General features: G+C 44.5%; 1 protein-coding gene across 1 annotated transcript in view; it reads left to right on the top strand.

Annotated features, from left to right (window-relative positions):
* Nucleotides 1-10,958: 10,958 nt before the first annotated feature.
* Nucleotides 10,959-22,645, top strand: part of SND1 (staphylococcal nuclease and tudor domain containing 1) — a 413,624-nt gene continuing 401,937 nt past the window's right edge. Inside the window, exon 1 of the mRNA XM_074315643.2 lies at nt 10,959-11,248. Coding sequence (XP_074171744.1) covers nt 11,171-11,248 — 78 coding nt within the window. The 5' untranslated portion in view covers nt 10,959-11,170. The remainder of the gene's footprint in view (nt 11,249-22,645) is intronic.

Raw genomic sequence — 22,645 nt, 5'->3', positions numbered from 1 at the left:
GAAAAAAAAAAAAAGAGATGAATGGGGGCTAGCAAGAAGATGGTGGCTGAGCCTGCAAGTGGAGCAATGAGGGTTGACAATTGTGTGGCTCCTGTTTCCTGTTTCTCCAACCCAGTCGCCAGTGAGAATAGAGTGGTATGACTCCTATGGCTCCGTGGGTGTTCCTTTTTGGCCTCACCATGTCCTGCGTTCTTGTATGGGGAGCGGGAGCAGAGACCCCGCAGGCCTCCCCGCACGACACACCTACTATGTGCCAGACATTGGGATAACGGTAGTGAATAAAAAAGACAATACTGGCCTTCCTAGAGCTTACCTTTTTTTTTTTTTTTTTTTTTTTTTTTTTTTGAGGTTTACATTTTTAAACTTTCTGTGCTTCAGTTTTTCACCTGAAAAAAATGGGACTATAGTAGTACCTGCCTGATAAGGATTGTTGTATTACACAAGTTAATATATGCAAAGAACATTCTATATAAGTGTTATATTATTGTTGTCGTTACTACTAGTACGTGCCCATAGGTAACACTATTATCTATCGATTGAGTTCAGGGCTTCTAGTGTAGATTTCCAGCGCCATCCCTGCTGTCCTAGGGCTGCGCTCCTGTCTTTCCTGTCTCTCTGCTCTTCAGTTGACCCTCCTGACCTCTGGGCTGATTACGCCTATTACATGAGATTCCTTCTCTGACCTAGAATTACCTCTCCTGAGAGTTGAGCGACTATCTTTCTGTTGCCTTTGAAACATATCAAAACTTTGCTGTTTTTAAAAGGAAGGGGATGAAGAGTATAAGTCAGGGATGATCCAAGGCCTTTGTCTGTACACTTTCTAAACATTATGGGGTCTTGGCCTGGCCTAGGTTAGAGAGAGAGGGGACTGTATTAATTTAATCCAGCCATCACTAAAAATAAGTCTGTAACAGGTCCTACATAGGAAAGCTCAGTGCTCCAGCTTGGGTAACTTTCCACTGCTCAGCAAGACCCAAAGGCAATGGGCGAGAAAATTCCCTCCCTAAGGATAAAGATCTTACTTCCGTCCCAGGAATCCAGAGCTATTTATCTTTACTGCACCCATAAGGGCCCTCAAAGCAACACCTGCTCAGCACAACAGAAGTCACCCAGTACCCAGAGAGCAAGCTATGTAAAATAGATAATTATAAATGAAGTCTCATTATTGTCTCTGGCTTGGCACCATCAAACATAATAGCCAGACTGTGAATGGTCCATTGTCCCAGGTTCATTATCAGCCCAGCTGGCACCTCCTTCATCACCAATTCTCAGCTCACCTCATTCTCTTTACTGGTCCTCAGGCCCCCTTCTTGGTTCTCCATCAAACTGTTCTTCCACTCTCAAGTCTCCAATAACCAGAATCAACAATTTTAGCCTTCTCTCTCTCCACCTCTCTCTCTCTCTCTCTCTCTCTCTCTCTCCCTCTCTCTCTCTCTCTCTCTCTCTCTCCCTCTCTTTCTCTGTCTCCTGGAAGACAGAGCAACCCTGTTGTTGAGGGAAAGCCTCTGCTTACTCCCTGATTCTCTTCTCTTCTGCTCTCCAGCATTTAGACGTTGCACTGCAGCCCTGACTTGCTCCACTCCCTACTCCGGCGTTTCTCTTCAGTACAAGAAAGAACCCCTTGTACTTGGAGTTCTTTCACTTACTGATATTTATGTTTCTCGTAATTTAATGTACAGTAATAATTGTTCCAACCAAACTGTGCTTGAAAGGAAAGCTGCTTGACCTCAGCCACAAGGCTCAGTCACCTGGGACCTGGCGGCCCGCGGGGTCTGTACGTGGGCTCCCCCTGCAGCCTGCTCAGGGCTCTGCGTGCAGTAGGGACGCGGCCTGATACGTAATTGTCCGTAACCCAGGCTCCCTTCAGCAGTGTAATTGGCAGGGGAGTCAGCACCAGCTCAGAGGGGCGAAGAAGATCAGGACTTCGGAAAGACATGGCAGCTGCGGGTGCTCGGAAGCGCGAAGGTGCCTTTCCAGCTGGTAAGGTGATTAAGAAAAATGTGTTCCCTAAGTTCTGGTCACCCAGGTTTAGTCTCAAATACAAGGATGTCAGTGCCTTTTAACTGTAACCCTGTCCTGGCCACAAGGGCCAGATGGGAGTGGCCAAAGTCATGCTTCTTTGGCTTTTACAAGGAGAAAGGAGGAGAGGCCTGAGATGGAGAGAACAGAATGACTGGGTAACCTCTTCTGCGGAGGTTGGGTCCCAAATGATGGAGTTGGATTAAACTGCTTGAAGAATAAAGAGTTTTACTCTTCTAAGGCCTTAGAATTTTGATTTTATTACTTGTTTTCCATTTCAGAATTTCTAAGTTCTGGGAGGAGGAGACTATTCCAGAGTTAGTTCCTCTCTTCCTCTCCTACCTCATTTTGGGTTAGGATAGCATCCAAATGGTTACAATCCCAAAATATGACTTGAGGGAAGTAAACTGAAATGACATCACAGTACATTCTGGAATTGTTGCTATTAATATGAAAGGCCAACTAATAAAGCTCCTAGAAACAATATAGGAGAATATCTTTGTGACCAAATGCTGGATGCACATATTTTTAACTGGTCAACCTTATTAAAAATCAGAGAAATGCAAATTAAGACAAGAATGAGATATATTCACTCAAAATGGCTGGAATTAAAAAAGACCGACAGCATCAAATATTGGTGAGGGTGTGGAACAACTAGACGTCACATGTACTGCGGAAGGGCGTAGAAATTGGTACAACCACTTTGGAAACGGTTTGGCATTATCTGCCAAAGTTAAAGATATTCATAACCTATGACCCCTATGCATTTCCCCCAAAGAAATGCATGCTCCGAATGTTTATTTATAATAGCTGAAAAACTGGATACAACGCAGTTCCAGACACTACCGCTGTGTATTAAAGCACTCTAAGCGTAGAGGCATAAAACTATCAGCATTTTGTTATGCTCGTGGATTCTATGGGTCAGGAGTTCAGAGAAAGGAAATTGCTTGTCTCAGCTCCGCAATGTCTGTGACCTCGGCTGCAAGACTCAAAGGCTGTGACTCAATAATGAGGGGCTGGAATCATCAAAAGGCTTTTTCACTCATACATCTGGCTGTTGATATCGGCTATTGGCCAGGAATTCAGCTGGGCCTGCCGGCCCAAACACCTGAATGCAGGCTCTCCATGCAGTAGCTTGGGTTTTATCACAGTGTGGTGGCTGGGTTCCAAGTACAAGGATCTCCAAAGAACAAGGTGAAGTATAGGGCATATTTATGAAGTGACTTAAGAAGTCGATTTTGCTGAACTCTATTGGCCGAGGCAGAGCAAAGACCCATCTGGATTCAAGGGAAGGGGACATAGATTCTACCTCTTAAGGGAAGGTCACTTTGTAAAAAAAAAAAAAAAGAAAAAAAGAAAAAAAAAGAAAAGAAAAGAAAAAAAAAAGCAGGTGTGTTGAGAGATATTTCTGTGGCCATCTTCACTCCTTGTTTTTGTCCATTTTGTTCCTTGTTGCGGGAACAGAGCTGCAGGCAGAAGGAAAGAGTTCAAAGGCCCTGGATAGGAAAGAGCTTTTCTTTGAAAAAAACCTGTAAACATCACATAACTCTAAGGTTGTTTAGCCTGTTTCAATTGCAACATAAAGCAACAACCTATCCTCTGAAGCACTCTTAAGAAAGCAAACTCTGTTAACTGCTCTCCACTGAACAATAGGTTGTGGTATAATTTTAGAATTATCTTGCCTTTTCATAAAATCATTTCTTCCTGGAATTTGTGCCACTCTCGAACACATGAAACAAAGACATGGGCGAAGAAGAAAGAGAGATTATTTTTCTGACTCAAAATATCTCTGTGGTGTGTATGTGATGTAGCTGAAATAGAGTGTTCTTCCCCCTGAAATATTAGGTTGGTGCAAAAGTAATTGCGGTTTAAAAGGTTAAAAATAATTGCAAAAACCACAATTACTTTTGCACCAACCTAGTAGCTCTCCTTTGGGTGAATTAAGCTGGTGGAGATTCAGAAAAGTGCGCCTGAAAAAAATGCATGGATCAACCTGAAGTCTCTCTTGACCAGACTGTGTGCCCCTTCAAGCTGCCTGCCACCTGGACCCTGGCCTCTTGCTTCAGTTCCACCCCTGCCCTGTCACTCCCAGCAAATGACCTGTCTGCCTGGACTCTGGCCATTTCACTCTGGCACCCCCATCCCCACACATTCCATTTCCCAGTCCTCACCTTGTCTCTGCTTCCCCCACTGTCACTGCTCACCCAGGTCCTGACCTCTTGCCTTGCTTCCCCTTTGTTGCTCGGGCCCCTCAGCTCTGACAGCGTCGGGGTCAGGACCATACCGCCCCACTGCAGAATCGCGGCCTTAGTTTGGCCTTAGCTCCTGGCTATTCCAGGCCCCTGCCCACCCTGGAAAGAGCCTCATCTTCAATCATGGGCCACTGTTTCTACAGGGACTCATCCTGTCTTCTGTATCCTGAGTCCTCCTACTGTATGTGGAAGACTGAGAATGTCCAATGTGACCATTTCAACGTCTTTCTTCTCTCCCTCAAAATGTGTCTGCATCATTATGTGATCCCTCTTTAGCTCTTGACTAAAGGAGGGCTGTTCTGTTAGAATTCCTGCCGATGGGTGAAAGAGCTGCCACCAGCCTGGGTGTTTGGATGATTACATGAGGTGAGTCCCCATCCTGGGCTGTTATGTGAGAGAGAAACACACCTCTCTGTTATTTAAGACACTAAATAATTGTTGGTTCTTTTGTTTCTACAGCTGGCCCACCCTATCTAATATAAGGGGGAAGCAGAAGTTAAGGTATGTGTGGTTGCCAGGGTTCAAGAAGAGGGGAAACACAGATAATTGTTGGCAGGAGTTAAATGAAAGTCATGTTTCAGACGAACTATCCTCTATCTGGACCTGTCCAAGGATAATTGGCCCCACTGTAATTTCTAATGTCCACCCTAAAACCCCCCAAAATTCTCAGTTTCAATTTCTGGAAAACACAAAGGATATGTGCTGGCTATATGGAAAGAAAAGAGAAGGTGAATAAGTCATCTCAGTCATTCGAACATACTGAATACTTCAATTTAACTCAAAACACACTTATTGAGTGATGATTCTTTACAAGGCAGTGCCAGGCCTATAGGAAACACAAAAATTAACAAGACTCAGGAGCTCATTGTCAAACAGTTCACAGGCTAGTTCAACCATTACACAAACAACTGTGACACAGGGAGAGTGTCGTACACAGCATCGGAAAGGTATAAACCAGAGGGTCTGGGGATACAGAGGAGGGAGAAGTCACCACTGATTGCAGCTATCTCAGAAGATTTTATGGAAAAATCTGTATCGGAACTGAATTGAAGGTCATTCCAAGTGGAGGGAATTGGGAGAGCAAAAACTCAGGGACAGGAAACCTTGAGTGTATTTAGGTGAATTGTCTAGTGTGGCCAGAGCTGCTGGAGCCACAGTGAGTAACACAGGGCATTGTAACACTAGGTTCTGTCCTCCAGCCTACAGGTAGGAGAAGGCGGAGACGCTGAGGAAGGCCACGTTACCATGGAAGCAAGGCCTTTGGGAGAAGAAGTGGTAATGGGGGCTCTAGCCTGGAGGCAGCAGAGATGAAACACAGGGTGACTGCTTTTTGGTTGTTTAGTCTGGAGAGAATGAGGAGACAGGATTTTCCTGGAGAAAAGGAATGAGGTTTAGAAATAGGCCAGAGTTCTAGGAAGGACAGAATGGAACCAGATGCAAAGGAAGGGCCCAGTGCTCAGGACTTCTGGGAAGGCTACTGCTTTCCTGATAAAAATGGGCCAATATTTCCTGTACTGTTTTTTCCTCTTCTTCTTCCTTCTTCCTAAAATGTCTAAAGCTGAAGCCACTATTTTGCAACTACAAGGGAAAAGTCAAGAGAATTTCAGAGATGCCTGCCCTGCGATGCTTGAGCCTGTAAACAAATATCTCCAATGTCTTGGGCTGTGAAAGAAAACGCATATGTTTATCCCATAGGTAATCTAGGTTGCTATTACTTGCTGAAATGTTCCTAACTCTGAGTTTGCTAGCCACTGACTTCAGGGGCTAGAGAGAAAGGAATCCTCAGGTTCCGTCTTAGCGTGATCATCTCAGTTTGCAGACAGGAGACAAGAGATTCAGAACACCCTGTGATAAAGGTGGCCCCATTGGCGGGAGATTTCCTTATGCCTTTTTTCCTAGAGACTTGAGTATGGCCGGCAGGGTCCAACGTGACAAAACCAACCCAACAGTGGTTATAGCTGATGGCTGTAGCAGGAGCAAATCAATATATAATTATCTAAGGCTACGGAGAAGCCAGAGACATTAATTAATGGCTTTCAGGAGAACAGAATGAAGGTTGGTCTTGCTATTAAATGACAACAGCACAGGGTACAAAGCTGATCCATTAACTAAGTTTTGTAACCATTACCCAAATCATATAGTTATATAAATGAATCCTTTGCATTGACTGACTATAGATACGGCAGATTAGGAATAGTGCATTGATATGAATTTTGTTCTGCTGTGAAATTTGAGAAATAATGTCTAAGTCACAAGCACGGATAAATTGTTTTTTAAAACAGAATTTGAATTCCACTTTTAATGTTATAAATGTTTTTTTGTTGTTTCTTAAGATTTTTAAAACATGATACCTTATGCCATCATACATTTTAAACAAATTTGGACTACATGAGGCATATAGGTATAATTTAAAAACCTGCATAGAATACTACGGTATCAGATATGACAGCAAGATTCAAGTTTAATCACCTAGACCAGTGTTGTGTAATGCATTAGTCATTATCCTCTTGTGGTTATTTAAACTTAATTTCATTAAAATGAAACACTATTAAAAATTCAGTTCCTCAGTTGTACTAGCCACACTTCAAGTGCTCATTAGTCACATGTTGCTGAGGCTACTGTGTTGGACGAAGTTTATATAAAACATTCCATCGGTGCAGAAAGTTCTCTTGGACAGGGCTGATCCAGACAGCTTGGGTTTGTGAGGCCTTTCTTTTATGAACATACAGTGAAACACTGTATTTGTCAACTCAGACTGCGATAAAAAGATGCCGGGGGCGTCCGGTTGGCTCAGTTGGTTAGAGCACAGTGCTTATAATACCAAGATCACCAGTTCGATTCCCATATGGGCCAGTGAGTTGCGCCCCACCCCCCACAACTAGATTGAAAACAATGACTTGACTTGGAGCTGATGGGTCCAGAAAAAACACATTGTTCCCCAATTAAACAAAAAAAGATACTGGGTGTCCTAGAAAACAGAAACTTATGGAGGATAGAAGTCCAAGATCAGGGTACCAGAGTTGGTTTCTAATGAGGCTTCTCTTTCTGGCTCGCAGATACCATCTTTTTGCTTTGTCCTCACATAGCCTTTCCTCTGTGTACGTGGAGAGAGAGAGAAGAGATATATGGTCCCTCTTCCTCTTCTTATAAAGACACCAATCTTATCAGATTAGGGTCCCACTCTTACGACGTCATTGGACCTTAATCACCTCCATAAAGGCCCTGTCTCCAAATATAGGGGTGTGGCCTTTAACATATGAAACTTTTATTTTACAGATGAGCAATGCATGGAACAGAGACACTACATAACGTATTCAAGGTTGTACAGTGTTGGAATGTAAACCCAGGCAGTCTCGTTCCAGGGCCTGTGTGCTTGACTTTGCTGCTGTAGATCCATCAGATTTCGGAGACTGACTAAGAATTGGGGAATGAAGAGGACGGAGAGTCACCAATGATCCCCAGATTTCTGGCTTGCAACTAGGTAGGTTTTAGTGTCATTATTTGAGCTGAGACACGTACTAGGGTAAAGCAGGTTGGGGAGGAAAGATAAGTTCCTTGTGAAACATGTTGAATTTGAATTTCCAAGGTGACGGCCATGGGAAGGTATCTTGTATATCACTGGATATATATGCCTGGAACTCAAGAGAGAGATTTTAATAGGCACTATGTATTTGGGACTCGTTAGCATGCAGTCATGGGAATGGATAAGATGTCTTAGGAAGAATGTTTCAAATGAGAAAAGGAGATGCTTTGAGAAGAGCCCAAAGGAACATCAATATTAAGGGACAGGCGAAAGAAGAATCATTCACAATGGAGATGAGGAACAGCCACTAGAAAGATGGGAGGAATACAAGAAGTATGGGAAGGAAAAAGACATTTCAAAGAGCAAATATGTCAGATGCTATGGAGAGCTAAGCAAAGTGAAGTGTGAGAAGTGTCCATTGAATGGAGTCACAAGGCAGTCATGTGTGACCTTGGAGAAAACAGTTTCTATAAACAGTCTCAGCAATAGTCAGAGTGTAGTGGCCTGAGGACTGAAGGGGGCGGGGAGAGGGTGTGGAAGCAACAAAGAATTTCACCAAGAGGATTGATTTGCTTGTGAAGTGGGGAGAGCTATCTGGAGGGGGATGTGGAGTAAATAAATGGAAAGATTTATTTAATTAAGTTATTTTTATGCAAGAAATTTGATAATGTTTAAATGCTAATGAGAAGAATCCAGGATAAACTGAGAGGCTATATAAACAGGAGAAGGAATTATCTATTATGAGAGTCCTTGAGAAGGTGGAGGATGTGGGTCCACAACACAGATGGAGAGTTTAGCCTAAGCAGTAGGAGGAAAATTTTTCTCTGTAATAAAGGAGAAGGGGCCAGCGCGGTGGCTCAGGCGGTTGGAGCTCTGGGCTCCTAATGCCGAAGGCTGCCGGTTCAATTCCCACATGGGCCAGTGCCAGATGGCTCAGCTGGTTGGAGCACAGGGCTCTCAACCACAAGTTTGCCAGTTCCACTCCTTAACTCCCACAAGGGATGGTGGGCTCTGCCCCCTGCAACTAAGATTGAACAGGCACCTTGAGCTGAGCGGCTGCTGAGCTCCCTGATGGCTCAGTTGGTTGGAGTGCGTCCTCTCAACCACAAGGTTGCCAGTTTGACTCCCACAAGGGATGGTGGGCTGTGCCCCCTGCAACTAGCAACGGCAACTGGACCTGGAGCTGAGCTGCGCCCTTCACAACTAAGGCTGAAAGGACAACAACTTGAAGCTGAACAGCACCCTCCACAACTAAGATTGAAAGGACAACAACTTGACTTGGAAAAAGTCCTGGAAGTACACACTGTTTCCCAATAAAAGTCCTGTTCATCTCCCTCCCCCCCAAAAAAAAACACAAAAGCTAAAAAAATAAATAAAAAAAATAAGGGAGAAGAAGAGGAATGAGAAGGAAGATAAGTTTGTAGATTTGGTGGTGGGAAACAGAGGGAATACTTGATGGCTTTTGTTATCTCTCTGAAGTAGGAGGCTCTATCACTATTTGAGAGTGTGGGAGATATACATTTGTACAAACCCAGAGAACATATATATACAACACCAAGAGTGAACTCTAATGTAAACTATGGACTTTGGGTGATTATGATGTGTGAATGTAAGTTCGTCAACTGTAACCAATGTACCACTCTGGTGGGGGGACGTGGATAATGGGAAAGCTGTGCGTGCGTTTGTGGGCAGGGAGAATAGGGGAAATCTCTGTACCTTCCCTTCAACATTGCTGTGAACCTAAAACAGCTCTAACAAAGTCAAGTCTTAATTAAACCAACAACCCAGACCCAATGGAGTTGGGAGATCAAAGTGACTGAGGAAACAGAAGAAATTCCCAGCAGAAGGGAGTAGATAAAAAGGTTAGTGAGGTCCAGGCACTTTGAATTCTACTTCGGGAACTGTGTGTGATGGTCTCCGATGATTCCCTTCCTGGTATTCATGCCCCCTGTAGTCCCGTCCTTGAGTGTGGGCAGGACTCTTGTGATGAACAGAATATGGCAAAGTGATGACCAGCCACCCTTCCTCGCTCCGCCAGGACTCTGATTGACTTTGGGACAGGTTCGTTACTCTATTTTACCCAATTATTGTATTATTTTGTGCTTTACTGTGTGGTGCGTTGATGATTGATGGTTGAGAAATAAGCATATTACAAGATATTTAAGAGATTGTGTGCTCTGTCCTTTGCTCGTGCCACGGCTGCAGCGGAGGCCGCAGTCAGTGCCAGGTAGATCCTGGGGGTCTGAGAGTCTCTCGGGGCTTAGTCCCCCTGACTCGTCGCTCGTGACACTCCCGCCCTCCGCCATCTCTTCATTCAAGAGACTCGGGCTAGAGGGGCTGGGAAAGGGCGGCTGAAGGCAGTGAGGCTGCACACACTGGGCCAGAGGCCTGCCTCCTGCCGGCTCGGGAGAGCAGGTAGCGAGCGCGGGACTTCCCCAGCGCGGGAAGAGCCCGGACAACCGGGGTCATTCTCAGCGTACAGGGCATGTCACGCCCTAAAGGAGAGTTACTCCTTCCATCAACAATCATCAATGGATGAACAGAATATGCTAGACACCGGCGACCCAAATGCGGGCGAGCTGTACTCCGGGGTACAGGGAGGAAGCGCGGCCGCGTTCCGTGTCAGGGGCAACATCGACCGGAGGTTTCACGATGCTCAGACTTTTCCAAGTTCTCCCCATACTTTCAGCTGAGGTAAAATGTCGGAAGCCGGTGTGCAGCCAGTACCGACATCCCTCCAGGATTTGGCCTCTCACGCTTCTGGTTCCCCATCCGGAGGCGCCCTCCTGGAACGCGGGCGTCCACGTGGGTTCCCCGGCGACCCGCGGGGCGGGGCTCAATGGGCGGGGTCAGGCCAGTGGGCGAGGCTGGCCCTACCCCTGGGGCTCCCATGGCCTCCCGCGCCCTTCGGCCAGATGCTGACGTGTCCTTTCCTTCTCACTACACCTCCCGACACTACCTACTAGGCTGCCCCGGAAGTCCCGCCCCAGACTTAGCCCGTCACCGCAAATCAGCGTTTTCAGCGCTTCCTGGAGCTCGCCACCCGTTTGGGGACCAAAGGGCGGGGCTTCGCAAGCAGGGTGCCTATTGGCTTGAGGTCCGGCAGGCTCTGGGCGCTAATTGGCCGGAGGGCGGTGGCGCTCTGGCACGCTTGCGCGGCGAGTAGAACGTGTGGCGGCGGCGGAGATCGCGTCTCCCTTTTCGCTCCCAGTCCCGCTGCTGCTCTTGTGAGCGCCCGGCGCGTCTGTCCAGTCCATCGCCCGCAGCCCGTCGTCCGCCCGGTTCTCGCCGCGGGGCGCTCTCACCAACACCGACACCCACATTGACACCTCCAAGCCGGCCCGCCGCTTAACTCGCTGTCTTTCCATCTCTACACATGGCCTCCTCCGCGCAGAGCGGCGGCTCCTCCGGGGGACCCGCGGTCCCCACCGTGCAGCGGGGCATTGTCAAGATGGTGAGAACGGGGCCCCAGATACCGACCCCGCCACCCGCCTCCGGGCGGGAGTCTGGCGCTGGCTCCTCTTCCCCTCCCGCCAGCTTGCAGAGTCTCCCAGATCCCCTTTTCTCTGCCCCCTTCACTTTTCACCCATTCTCGGAGTCTCCTCCCTTAAAGGAATCCGACACGGACTCCCCTTAATTGTGCCTCCCGGACACCCTGGCACCAGGGGTCACATTGATTTCCGTGGTCGCGCCACTCGGATCTCCTGGCTGTTTACCAGGACAGACCGACTATTGATTGATTAACGGAGATAATTCGTTGATATCTGCCCTCTTTCCTCCCGGTCCCCCCATCCTTCTGTCCATTTTGACATTTGCTGAGCAGTTTGCAGTTTTTCGAGATCCTGACATCCACTCTTCCTAGGAGTGCTTGGCCATCTTGAAGCTTTGCTGTTTCCACCGACGCTCAGTTACTTACTCCAAGTTTCCTCGCTCTCTGGCCCTCATTTCCCGTCTTTTCCTCTCCACCTCTGTGTGAAGTCTGTAATCCTGAGAGCTCCCGATATTTGTACTACACTCTCCTTTTGACCCTTAAAATGTTAGGCCGGTAGGAATCTTAGCGATCATTATTGTCCCCCGGACCCCTTGCAGTGACTTGCCTAAGGTCACATGGTGGTTTGGGTTGGAGCCAAGACTAGAGCCCAAGTGTTCTGATTCCCAGCCTTCGTCTCTAACACTATAGAGTCTGTCTGATTTTATATCCCCTCACTCCCTACATTGAATTTTGAATTCAAAACCCTGCAAAGTTCATTTAAAAAATTTACCCCCAGCTCCATGATAGTTTTGTAGTATAAGTTCTCTTTATCATGTGTCTCCTCTTTTGTCCTCCCCCTAATCCTCCCAGATCTGGGAACCAGACATTTCTTGGTTGTTACCAGATTTTCTGCTTGTGAAGACCACAAACTTCCATATTTTATTTCAGACTGCAGTTCTGACTTTTCCATCTGGAACAGCAAATGTCCTTTATGACAGTTTCTCCCAGAGCTCCACAGTTTTATGCTGTTGTAGAAAGTTTAAAAAACTTCCTATTTTCTTGGCTCATTGTCTTTCACAGGATTAAAATGTTCTTCAGCTTGTGTGTGTATAAATTAGATTTCAAGATTCCCCTCACCCCCCAATTCTCAGGTATTCATGTCTTAGGTAATATTCTGCCACCAGCTGAGATCCTTAGGGTTTTCAATATTGCTTTTTCCTCTTTTTTTTTTCCAATACATAAATGAAGAGTCAGAATTTATCAGAAACTGAATGAGAAGGGACTTCCCAAGGTCCACATATTTTCCCCTTTTAGAATATTGGCCCAGCCCATGAAAGGCTGATCCTGAAGTGGCCCCTGTTTCAGTAGCACTGATCTTTCCCGTCACCATAGGAGCGATGCGTGGCTTGGTTGTCTGGTGGTTGGATAGACAACACTGAGTGGATCTTGCTGAGTTTTCCTTTGCTAAGGCCCCTCTCATTTGGGAAGTGGGAATGGAATGATGCTGAACATATTTTTGCTTCTCCCAATGCTGGAGGTTTCCAGGGCATCTAAATACTATGCGGTGTCCCTGCTTGCCCATGGATTACCCCCATGGATATTGAACATCAACAATCACTTGCTTATTAAGGGTCGTGTCTTGTGTTGAGTAGTCTGCTTATATCAGCTCATGTATCATACCTATCAAGTAGATAGGATCACCGGCTACATTTTACAGCTCTGTAATCTGAGCTTTAGAAAGAATAAATAGTTTACCCAAGGGCAGGCAATAAGAGGCAGAGCTGGGACTTGAACCCAGGCCTGTCTGCCGGGCACATGCTCTTCAGCATCACACTGTGAAGCCTCTGACTCCAGGACACGCTTTTATAACCAGGAGGGCGGGGCCGGTGATGTGTGGCCGCAAAATTGCAGGAAAGTGAAGCTGACTGTAATTGAGCTGAGGAAAGGTTAGATGTTATTCCTGCCTGTCCGGGAACTGCTGTTGTGGTGAGGGCCTTCGTTTGGTGCTTGTGGTCGTCCTAGACGTGCATAGGAGTGTGGTGTGGAAGACACCTTTGAGTCTGGGAAGAGGATTTTAAAATTAAATGATTGAGTAGTCTATACTACTGTTGGTGACCAAACTGCAGGGGGTATGGGTGAGTTCCAGGCAGAGATTAGGGGAGGGAAGTGGGGTGAACTGCAGAGCTGTGCACAGACAGATTTGTGTCAGGCTTAGAAGCTTGTCTGGAATGAAAAATCGACCACTGGCAAATTGCTCTGTGTGGAGCTCTTTTGCTAAGCAAAGTTGTATTTTCCTGGAGAGTAATCGTTTCCTGTGGTACTAGGAACTGCTTCGTAAGAACTCTCCAAAGGAAGACGGAGCTCTATGACAGAGGAAAGTGAGAAGGAAATAGTTTGATGAATAGGAAGACAGTAATCACTGCTTTTGTGCTTCTGGGGAGAGGAGCAGAAACTGGAACACTAACTAACCGGAGGCATGCTTTTCAGTGTGAGCATTCTGGATTTGTCTGAACTCAGGCAGAGCTCAAGGTCTGAAATGGTCTAGGGTTGTGGTTTGCTGCAGTGAAGAGGAATAGTCCTTTCTCTTTTCTGGCAAAAGAACAGGCAGGCTATAGGGCCATGGAAGGTGCAAATTTCTTTTGGTCTCTACCTTGCAATCTTTGTAAGTCCTGCGTTACTTTTTTTAACATTAAAGAAGAATGAACTTGGGAATCGAGTTGTAAAAAAATCTTTGCATTTGAAAACCAGTTTTTTTTAAATGATGGCGATGGTAGAGGCTGTCTGCTTTTGAGTGGAAGCAAAGACAGAGTTGGTTGTGGAATGTTTAAGGAGGAAGTGGGCAGTAAGTTGACACAAGCATTTTTGGAACCGTTCTGTTACAGAAAAGGTGGTAAGAATGATGGAAAAACTGAAGGTGGATTTATGTTTTCTGAATGGGGATGAGATTAGCAAGTATGTGGGCAGACAAAATACAACCTGGAAAAGTAAGTGTCTGTCAAGTCAGATACTGTTTTTTTTAAAACTCTGAAGGATTCTAACTCTGGGTTTCTTTGAATAATTTGCTAGACCTTCTTTTGCTGCAACAGAATGTTGTCAGCACATGTTAAGTAGATGAGGTTGGAGAAGTCTTGGAGTACTTAGTATAAAATTCAGTCACCACACTTCGCATCTACATAAAGATGGCCATTTGCTCTGGTTTTATTGAATTGCTTTCTTTGGGGGATAGAGCTTTATTCTATGTCTTTTCACTCTTACTTTCCCATCTACCATGTTTCCCTGAAAATGGGACCTAGCCAGACAATCAGCTCTAATGCGTCTTTTGGAGCACAAATTAATATAAGACCCGGGCTTATTTTACTATAAGACCGGGTTTAATATAATACCGGGTATAATATAATATAATATAATATATATAATATAATACTGGGTATAATATAATATAATACCAGGTCATATTAATTTTTGCTCCAGAAGACGCATTAGAGCTGATTGTCTGGCTAGGTCTTATTTTCGGGGAAACATGGTAACTTGCTAAGTTTGTATGTCTTTTCAATCTGGAGCCCATAGGCTGCTTTCGCAGCAGCAGAATGAATTGGCCCCAGTTCTTGAATCTTCTGTGCTTATCAGAAGGAAACAGCCATGGAAGCAGCATATCTTGCCCTGCTTATGGTGTGGAAGGCCTGAGGGAGGACAGGCCAAATCCCAGTTCTTATTTCACCCCACTCATTTAATTGCCTCCAAAGGGGAAAGAAATCCTTCTGCCAGTCTTTGGTTTTAGGCTGAGAACCCATGATTCTCTCATTAGGTGACCAAGCAGAGGGGCACCTGAAGGAGGGAGGAGATGGCCATAATTTTGTCCTTGGACAGGAACTGTGCTGCTGGGTTGTTGTAAAGTGGGATGTAGACTTCCTGCTGCGTAGCTTACTGGAAATTTCTCCCGTGTATGAAATGCTACTTATAATTTAGATTTTAGTTAAACGTCCCTGAAGTTTCTGAACTGAGAAGTATGTGTCTTTCCAGAGTGTAGTGGGGACAGAGAGTAGTCTGTTGACTTCCTTCGTACGTGCACTTACCTCATGCAGACAGGGAAAAAAAAACTTTAAGTTACTTAAAGTACCCTTATTCTACACGGTAGCTGAATAACACTATTTTATAGAGCTATTTGCAAAAGAAGTAGGTAGAGTATGATGTAAAACTTTTCCCTGCAGTAATAAAATTGCCTACTTCCCAGCAGGTGAACACGGTAACTTTCAATCAAGGTTGTAAGTAAAGGAGCACTGGAGTTTTTACTACATCTTAAAGGCATTCTGTCATTTTCTTTCTGTGTGAAAAGGAAGCATCCATCTGGTCAGGTTATGCTAACAGTGGCTCCTGCCAGGTACTAACTAATGATATAGATTGATGAGCAATCATGTTCCCTTTCTTTCTTGAATACATATTTTTTCATCATCTGCTGTGTCCAGCTCTGAGTATTGGAGAAACAGTGGTGAAAACGTAGATCAGAGTCTGGCCCTTCTGGTTCATGGAAGAGACAGATAGTAAACAAGTAAATAAGAAAGAAGCATTATAATAGAAGATAGGGGAATGGGGCAGAGTGGTTGGGAGTAAGGAAGGGGGGGTGGCTGCTTTAGAAAGGGTGTGTAGGAAAGTCTTTTCCTCTTATTTGCCCTGAGACCTGAAGGACCTTAAAGAACCAACCATTCGGGAAGTGTGTTCCCGGCAGATGGAATTGCCAGTGCAAAGGCGCTAGGGTCTCCATTGATGATTATCTTCAGTATTTTTACAGTAGCTCTTGAATTTCTTAAAGTTCAATGTTCCACGTAAATGGGCTTAACCTCAGTATTAATATATGTGTTTCAGGGTGATGGAAGGCAGAAGGCAGTGGGGGTGGTTATTGTTCGGTACCCTGGTGAGATTAGCTGACATGAAGTCCACCGAAAAACTATCAACAGTGGAAGAGTGGTAGAAACATACCTGCTTTTGGTCACGTTCATGCTTCTTACAGGGCCAAGACTAAGAGTTTTTTGACTTCCCATCACCCAGTCCTGTATATTCCAAAGTCACTATAGGTATCCCCCGCTTTCTGCATGTTCGTGTTAGGCCACTTTGCTTTTATGAAAGACCTGTCTGTTTTCGCTCACCGAAAGAAATCCAAAGACGATTTTCCCTTTTAGGAAAAAAGGTGAAAAGCGAGAATAGCATTTAGCATTTGTTGTGCATGAGCCGTTACAGAGGCAGCTGCACCCCCAGCAGCTAGTGTGGCCCCACCAGGCTCCTTCCCCGGGAGCCACGCTCAGCATCTCAGCATCAAGAGCTTTGAACTGTGTCTGTGAGCATTTGTGCTTTATCTTAATTGATTTTGTGCATCTGTTAGCAAGATGTGTCCTAAGGTATCAGAAAAGCCTAAGAGACCTTGTAATGGTGTCATGCTTAGTGTAAAACTGGACATAATTAAACATTTTGATCCTGGGGAACAAAATACATTGTGTGTGCGTTGAATTTTGGGTCTGGGAATGCTCAAAAATTTTTTCATATCGGTTTATGAAAGGTTTCATAGAAACACTACATTCGGACAGCAGGGGAAACCTATACCTGTCTTCCAGTGGAGGGGACCTGGATGAAAAGATAAATGCTAAGACCAGGCTCAGTGAGTAGCATCTAGAACTTGTCAGTGTTCATACTTCTGTTAGCGTTTTATTATTGCATGGAATTTATTTTGGCCTCTGGCAACTCTTTTTTTAAAAAAAATTTATTTATTTCAAGTGTGTTTTTCCAGGACCCGTCAGCTCCAAGTCAAGTAGTTGTTTCAATCTAGTTGTGGAAGGCACAGCTCACAGTGGCCCATGTGGGGATCGAACAGGCGACCTTGTTAAAAGCACCGCACTCTAACCAACTGAGCCAACTGGCTGCCCTGGCAACTCTTCACCTAGTCTTCTTTAGCCAAGCTTTCACCAGTGGTGGTGAAAAACAGAGTAGCTGCTTCAGAGGTTAGGAAGGAACTAGCTCGTGCACAGCATGATTCTAATTGCCATGAGTGGGGACTCCGAGGCCGGTAGTGATCACGACCTAGTAAAAGGGGGCATGTGGTTTGGTGAGTCTGTGCCCGTTTCCTTGGAGAGTGAGATTGGGGAAATAAATGAAAATTTTAGTTTCCATTTATAAGTTCAAAAGTCAAAATTGGCCAGGTTTTTGAATCCACGTAAGGAGGACTGAGGCCTCTGCACTCCCTTCTCAGCGTGGGCTAGCTCCCCACCCTGTCCTGTGGTGCTGCCAGGGGGCGCGGTACACACCATGTCTCCAAGCAAGTGTGTAGCTAAATGCTGGAGGACATTGTTCGCTGTATCAGGGACAACGAAGGAAGGAAAGGGATTCAACTCCTACTGGGCTTAAGTAGCTTCCTCATTTCTTGTTGGGAGATGGATACACACCCAGGATCTGGTGCTGCTTCCTCTCTTGGGAGACTGACATATGCTTTTTGTTTTTACAGCGGAAATCAATGCAGAATCACAGGTTGTGAACATTTGATGCAGATGGAATGTTGTGGGATTTCACTTATTTTCAGTGTGACTCAATATGATAAATTAATGTTATGTTTTTCTCACTTAGTTCTGATGTTTAGGCAAAAAAGAGCAGTGGTTTCAGTTGACTTTTTTAAGGAAATTAAGCAACTTATAGGGAAAATGATAAACCTAGTGAGAATTTAGATAGCATTTTTGAAACGTTCAGTCTTTGATACAAACCGGGCTTGGCACATTTTTCCCATTTATATGCTTATGAGGAGTGACTTAATGTACCATCCCCTCTCTATGCCGTAACACATTTTGAGGTGCTTTAAGTGGGAAGTAGTTTGCTTGGGATGGTCTTATAACATCAACTTCGTGTGTAATAAGAAATGAGATTTAGGCAATCTGAGCTTGAATTAATAAATCTAATATATTATCGTTGTCCCTGGGAAGCAACCTGGCAGAGAAGAGATCATTGGCCTGGGATTCAGGGGAGACAAGTTCTAGTCTGGATGCCGCTGTTCTCCATCTGGGCGATTGGGGTAAGAGTCCACTAGTGAGACTTATTTTAACTGAGGCGATTGGACTCATCGTCTTAAGCTCCTTCCGAGTGGCTGTGATTGAATAAGAAAGCCTGTGTTACGTGTCTTTTAGGCATGATGAGTCAAAGCTGGGAAATCTCGTACCTTCCGGTGCGCTTCACTTTGAATGACTGTTTATCCTGCGTGAAGCATGTTTTCCGTTCCACTGCTTGCTTTTTTTGGAGAAGGTGAATTAACTGAAATACAGTTTTCGAGTGTGGAAGACTTAAGTGAATCAGGTGGTGCAGTGGGTGGAGAGTGTGGATAGAAGTGAGCCAGGCAGGCTCCTGGCTGCAGTCGTGGTGTCAGGCTAGACTAATGGGAGTGGTTGTTGGAGACCCAGAGGAGTGAGGGGGCAGTGGGCATGATTCACCATCTCACCTCTTCTCCAGAACACCCTCACCTGGAGCAGTAGGTCTTGATTTGAGATAGGAAGGGACGAGAAGGGGCACTCTGGGTGCCTGTAGCTCATGGGGAATGTCTGTGCTGGCCTTGCTCTTGGCTGGGGGCTCTGGTAGGAGTGTGGGCCTGATAGAGTTCTGAGCTCTGCTTCTCACACTTCAGGTCATCTAATGGCCTTTTGCTGATCTTCTCCACTTCCATTTAATGTTCAGTATAGGAACCATCTTTTCTATTTTTGGTAGTTCCTCACGTGGTTTCTTTTCTCTTGGGTTTACTTTTTTATTGTAAGTCCTCTTAAATCCTTTCTGGAGGTAGATTACAGAGAGAGGAGGAGTTCAGATTTCCCAAACGTGTCATTGCATCAAGACCACACAGAAGGCCTTGTAGAGGCACTGAGTCTCTGTGAGTGTGGCCTGGGAATCTGTAGTTTAAAAAAATTCCCGGTGGTTCTGAAAGGGTTGGTGTCGGATTGATCCAGCGGCTGGCATTTGAGACCCACTGGTCTTTTTTTTGTCTTTTTTTTTTTTAAACTCCTGTACGGTATGTTGTTGAAGGGGCAGGATACAAATGACAAGAAGTGTATGTTTGTTGGGGCAGGTGCACCATAATTTTATATGAGGGGAGGATAGTAGTTTGTCTCTTTCTGTTTTTAGCACTTGTCTTGATGGCTCCAAGGACACTTTGCATTGCTTTTAATCTGTAGCTCAATATTCGGTTGACGTCCTCAGGGTCCATTTACAGTGACTCTGAGATCCCATTCCTGGGTCATAACTGACAGCTGAGAAACTGTTGTTTTATACGCCTGATTTAGGCCATATGCTCGTTTTAACACTCATCTGCCACATTTCTTTCTATTTGCATAGATTCCCAAGATCTTCCTATAATTTGGCACAGATAACTTGGCACATTGTTACTGTGGAAGTCGTCAGTGTTATGCACAAATATCCTCACTTTCTGCTTCTGTAATCCTTAGAAGTCCTACATTTGGACCTTTAGCTTTAACTGTCTGTAGCCATCCTGTTTCTCGTTTATAAGCCGCATTCTTAACAAGAACAAAAACAGCAGCCACAGTAAAACCCCAAATGACCTCCTTGCTGGTCTTAGTCTTGACTTTTTTTTCCACTAGCTTATCCAATATTGAAATAAATTTTTTCTTGTAATTATCAACTCTTCGAAGCTCGTATGATTTGAGGGCATATACAAACGTTCCCTTGGTGGCCTTTCCTCATTTTGACAGGCAGTTTTCTAGTTTATCCTTGAATTCCTTCAAAATGAATGCTATTCAGTATTAATAATTATTGATAATTAAATTTTGGACTTCATACTTATAAAATTTGAAACAGTATAGAAGTATGTAAAGTTAAATACAACCGTCTCTCTTCCCTCAGCCCTCCTTACCCTTCAGGTTTCTACCATTCATTCTCATTCCCCTAAGTAAATGTGCTTCTAAAACTTTTTCACGCAAATATATGCACCCTTCCTCTTTTTTTTTTACCAAATAGAAGTGGGGTCATACTACATGTGTCCTGCAGTTTTCTTTTTTTAATTCATTGTCATGACTATATTATAATTATAGGTCTACCTCATTCCTTAATGGTTGAGTAGTAGTCCGTGATTTGGGTATCGATTCAAAACGTTTACCTTTCATGGTCATTTTGACTTTGGGGAAGAGCCAAGTGTCACACGGTGCCAGATTGGGTGAATAAGGTGGATGAGAACACACCATAATGTTTCTAATTGACAGAAATCGACATATACCAGAAGCAACATGTGACATGGAGACTTTCTGTTGAAAATACAGTAAATGCTGCTGCCAGAAAAGCAGACCCTTCAATACAGGCAGCGGCGCGTGGAACCTTAGTAACAGTGTGTGTGACAAGTTTCAACATTTTCAGTGCGGTCAGTCGGGTGTGAGCTACAGTTGAGAGAAGGTGTGTTTTAAAGTGTGCCGTAAATCATCCTCCATCATGACAACGCTCCGTGTCACGCATCACTTCTGGCACACGGCAATTTCTGTCAAATAAAAACATCACGGTGTGTCCTCATCAGCCTTATTTACCAGATCTGGCTCCATGCGACTTCTGGCTCTTCCCCAAAGTCAAAATGATTCAGGACATCGAGGCAGCCACGACAGAGCAACTAAACACACTCACGAAAGAGGACTTCCAGAACTGCTTCAGAAAGTGGCAAGAATGGTGGGATAAGTGTGTTTGAAATGAGGGGGAGTATTTTGAAGGTGATTAATGGCAATATATCTTTTTTTAAGTATATATATATATATATATATATATATATATATATATATATATATATATATATATATATATATTTTATTGGGGAAGGGGAACCAGGACTTTAATTGGGGAACAGTGTGTATTTCCAGGACTTGGAATTTCCAAGTCAAGTTGTTGTCTTTTCAATCTTAGTTGTAGAGGGCGCAGCTCAGCTCCAGGTCCAGTTGCCGTTGCTAGTTGCAGGGCGCACAGCCAACCATCCCTTGTGGGAGTCGAACTGGCAACATTGTGGTTGAGAGGACACGCTCCACCCAACTGAGCCATCCGGGAGCTGAGCGGCAGCTCAGCTCAAGGTGCCTGTTCAATCTTAGTTGCAGGAGGCAGAGCCCACCATTGCGGGAGTTGAGGAATCATCCCATGTGGTTGAGAGCCCACTGGCCCAGGTGGGAATCGAACTGGCAGCCTTTGGCGTCAGGAGCATGGAGCTCCAGCCTCCTGAACCACTGGGCTGGCCTGGCAATATATCTTTTACTGTAATAAATTTTTCTTATTTCAGACAATCACTGTATTGTTTGGTCATACCATATAACTGTGGGTGCCAATAACATGTATATATATGACTTGTATTCATCTTTTGTTATCAGTATATATTGAGTATTACACTTTCAATACAATTTTTTCCTTTCTTAATGTGTATACGTTTCTTGACACCCTCTGTGTGTGTGCGTGTGTGTATATATATAAACACACATGCACACACACATATATGCCAAAAAATGTATACACATTTTAAGAGATGTTATCTATGTATTACTTTTTGAAGTTGAATTGAATTATGGTAGCAATGTATAGTATGACCTTCACTCAAAAGATGGCATCAATCAAATGAATGCTAGCGTAACCATGCGACAGGCAGGACAGTCAAAGAACATGGTGGAAGCACCGTTGTCATTCGAGGAGTGCAAGACCATTTAAAAGTGGTATCTGAAATTCGAGAATGTTCTCCTGACTTAACACCCCTTGACTTCTACCTATGGGGGACCTTAAAGGATGTGGTGTACCGTAGAAAACCAGCTACACTGGCGGCACTTCGGGAAGAAATTGAAATGGCATGCATAGCGATACTAGTGGACACTTTGGTCAGCTTTACTCAAGCAGTTGTCCACCGTAATCAGAAGTGTCCGGACGCTGATGGTAACCACTTGGAGCACCTCTTGTAATTGCAGAAGTCATACATGACTTGTATTCATCTTTTGTTATTGGTATATATTGAGTATTAAAATTTTAATAGTTTTTTTCCTTTCTTAGAATATGTATACATTTTTTTGGAACTGTGTGTGTGTGTGTGTGTGTAAAATAGTTGACATTCAATATTAGTTTGAGGTGTACAGCACAGTGGTTAGGCATTTATATAATCTATGAAGTGATCCCCCTGATAAGTCCAGTACCCATCTGACACCCTACATAGTAGTCTTTACAACATTATTGATTATATTCCCCATATTGTATTTCACATCCCTCTGACTATTTTGTGAATATCAATTTGTACTTTCTAATCCCTTCACCTTCTCATCCATCCCCTAACCCCGCTCCCATCTAGCAACCATCAGTTTGTTCTCTGGATCTGAGTCTATTTCTGTTTGCTCGTTTTTTTCTGTT

The sequence above is a fragment of the Rhinolophus sinicus genome, chromosome 8, assembly GCF_057876585.1.
Source record: "Rhinolophus sinicus isolate RSI-liver-muscle chromosome 8, RSI-T2T, whole genome shotgun sequence".
Classification (NCBI taxonomy): Eukaryota; Metazoa; Chordata; class Mammalia; order Chiroptera; family Rhinolophidae; genus Rhinolophus; species Rhinolophus sinicus.
Note: the sequence above shows the minus strand (reverse complement) of the source record. Positions and strands in the feature narration are given on the sequence as shown.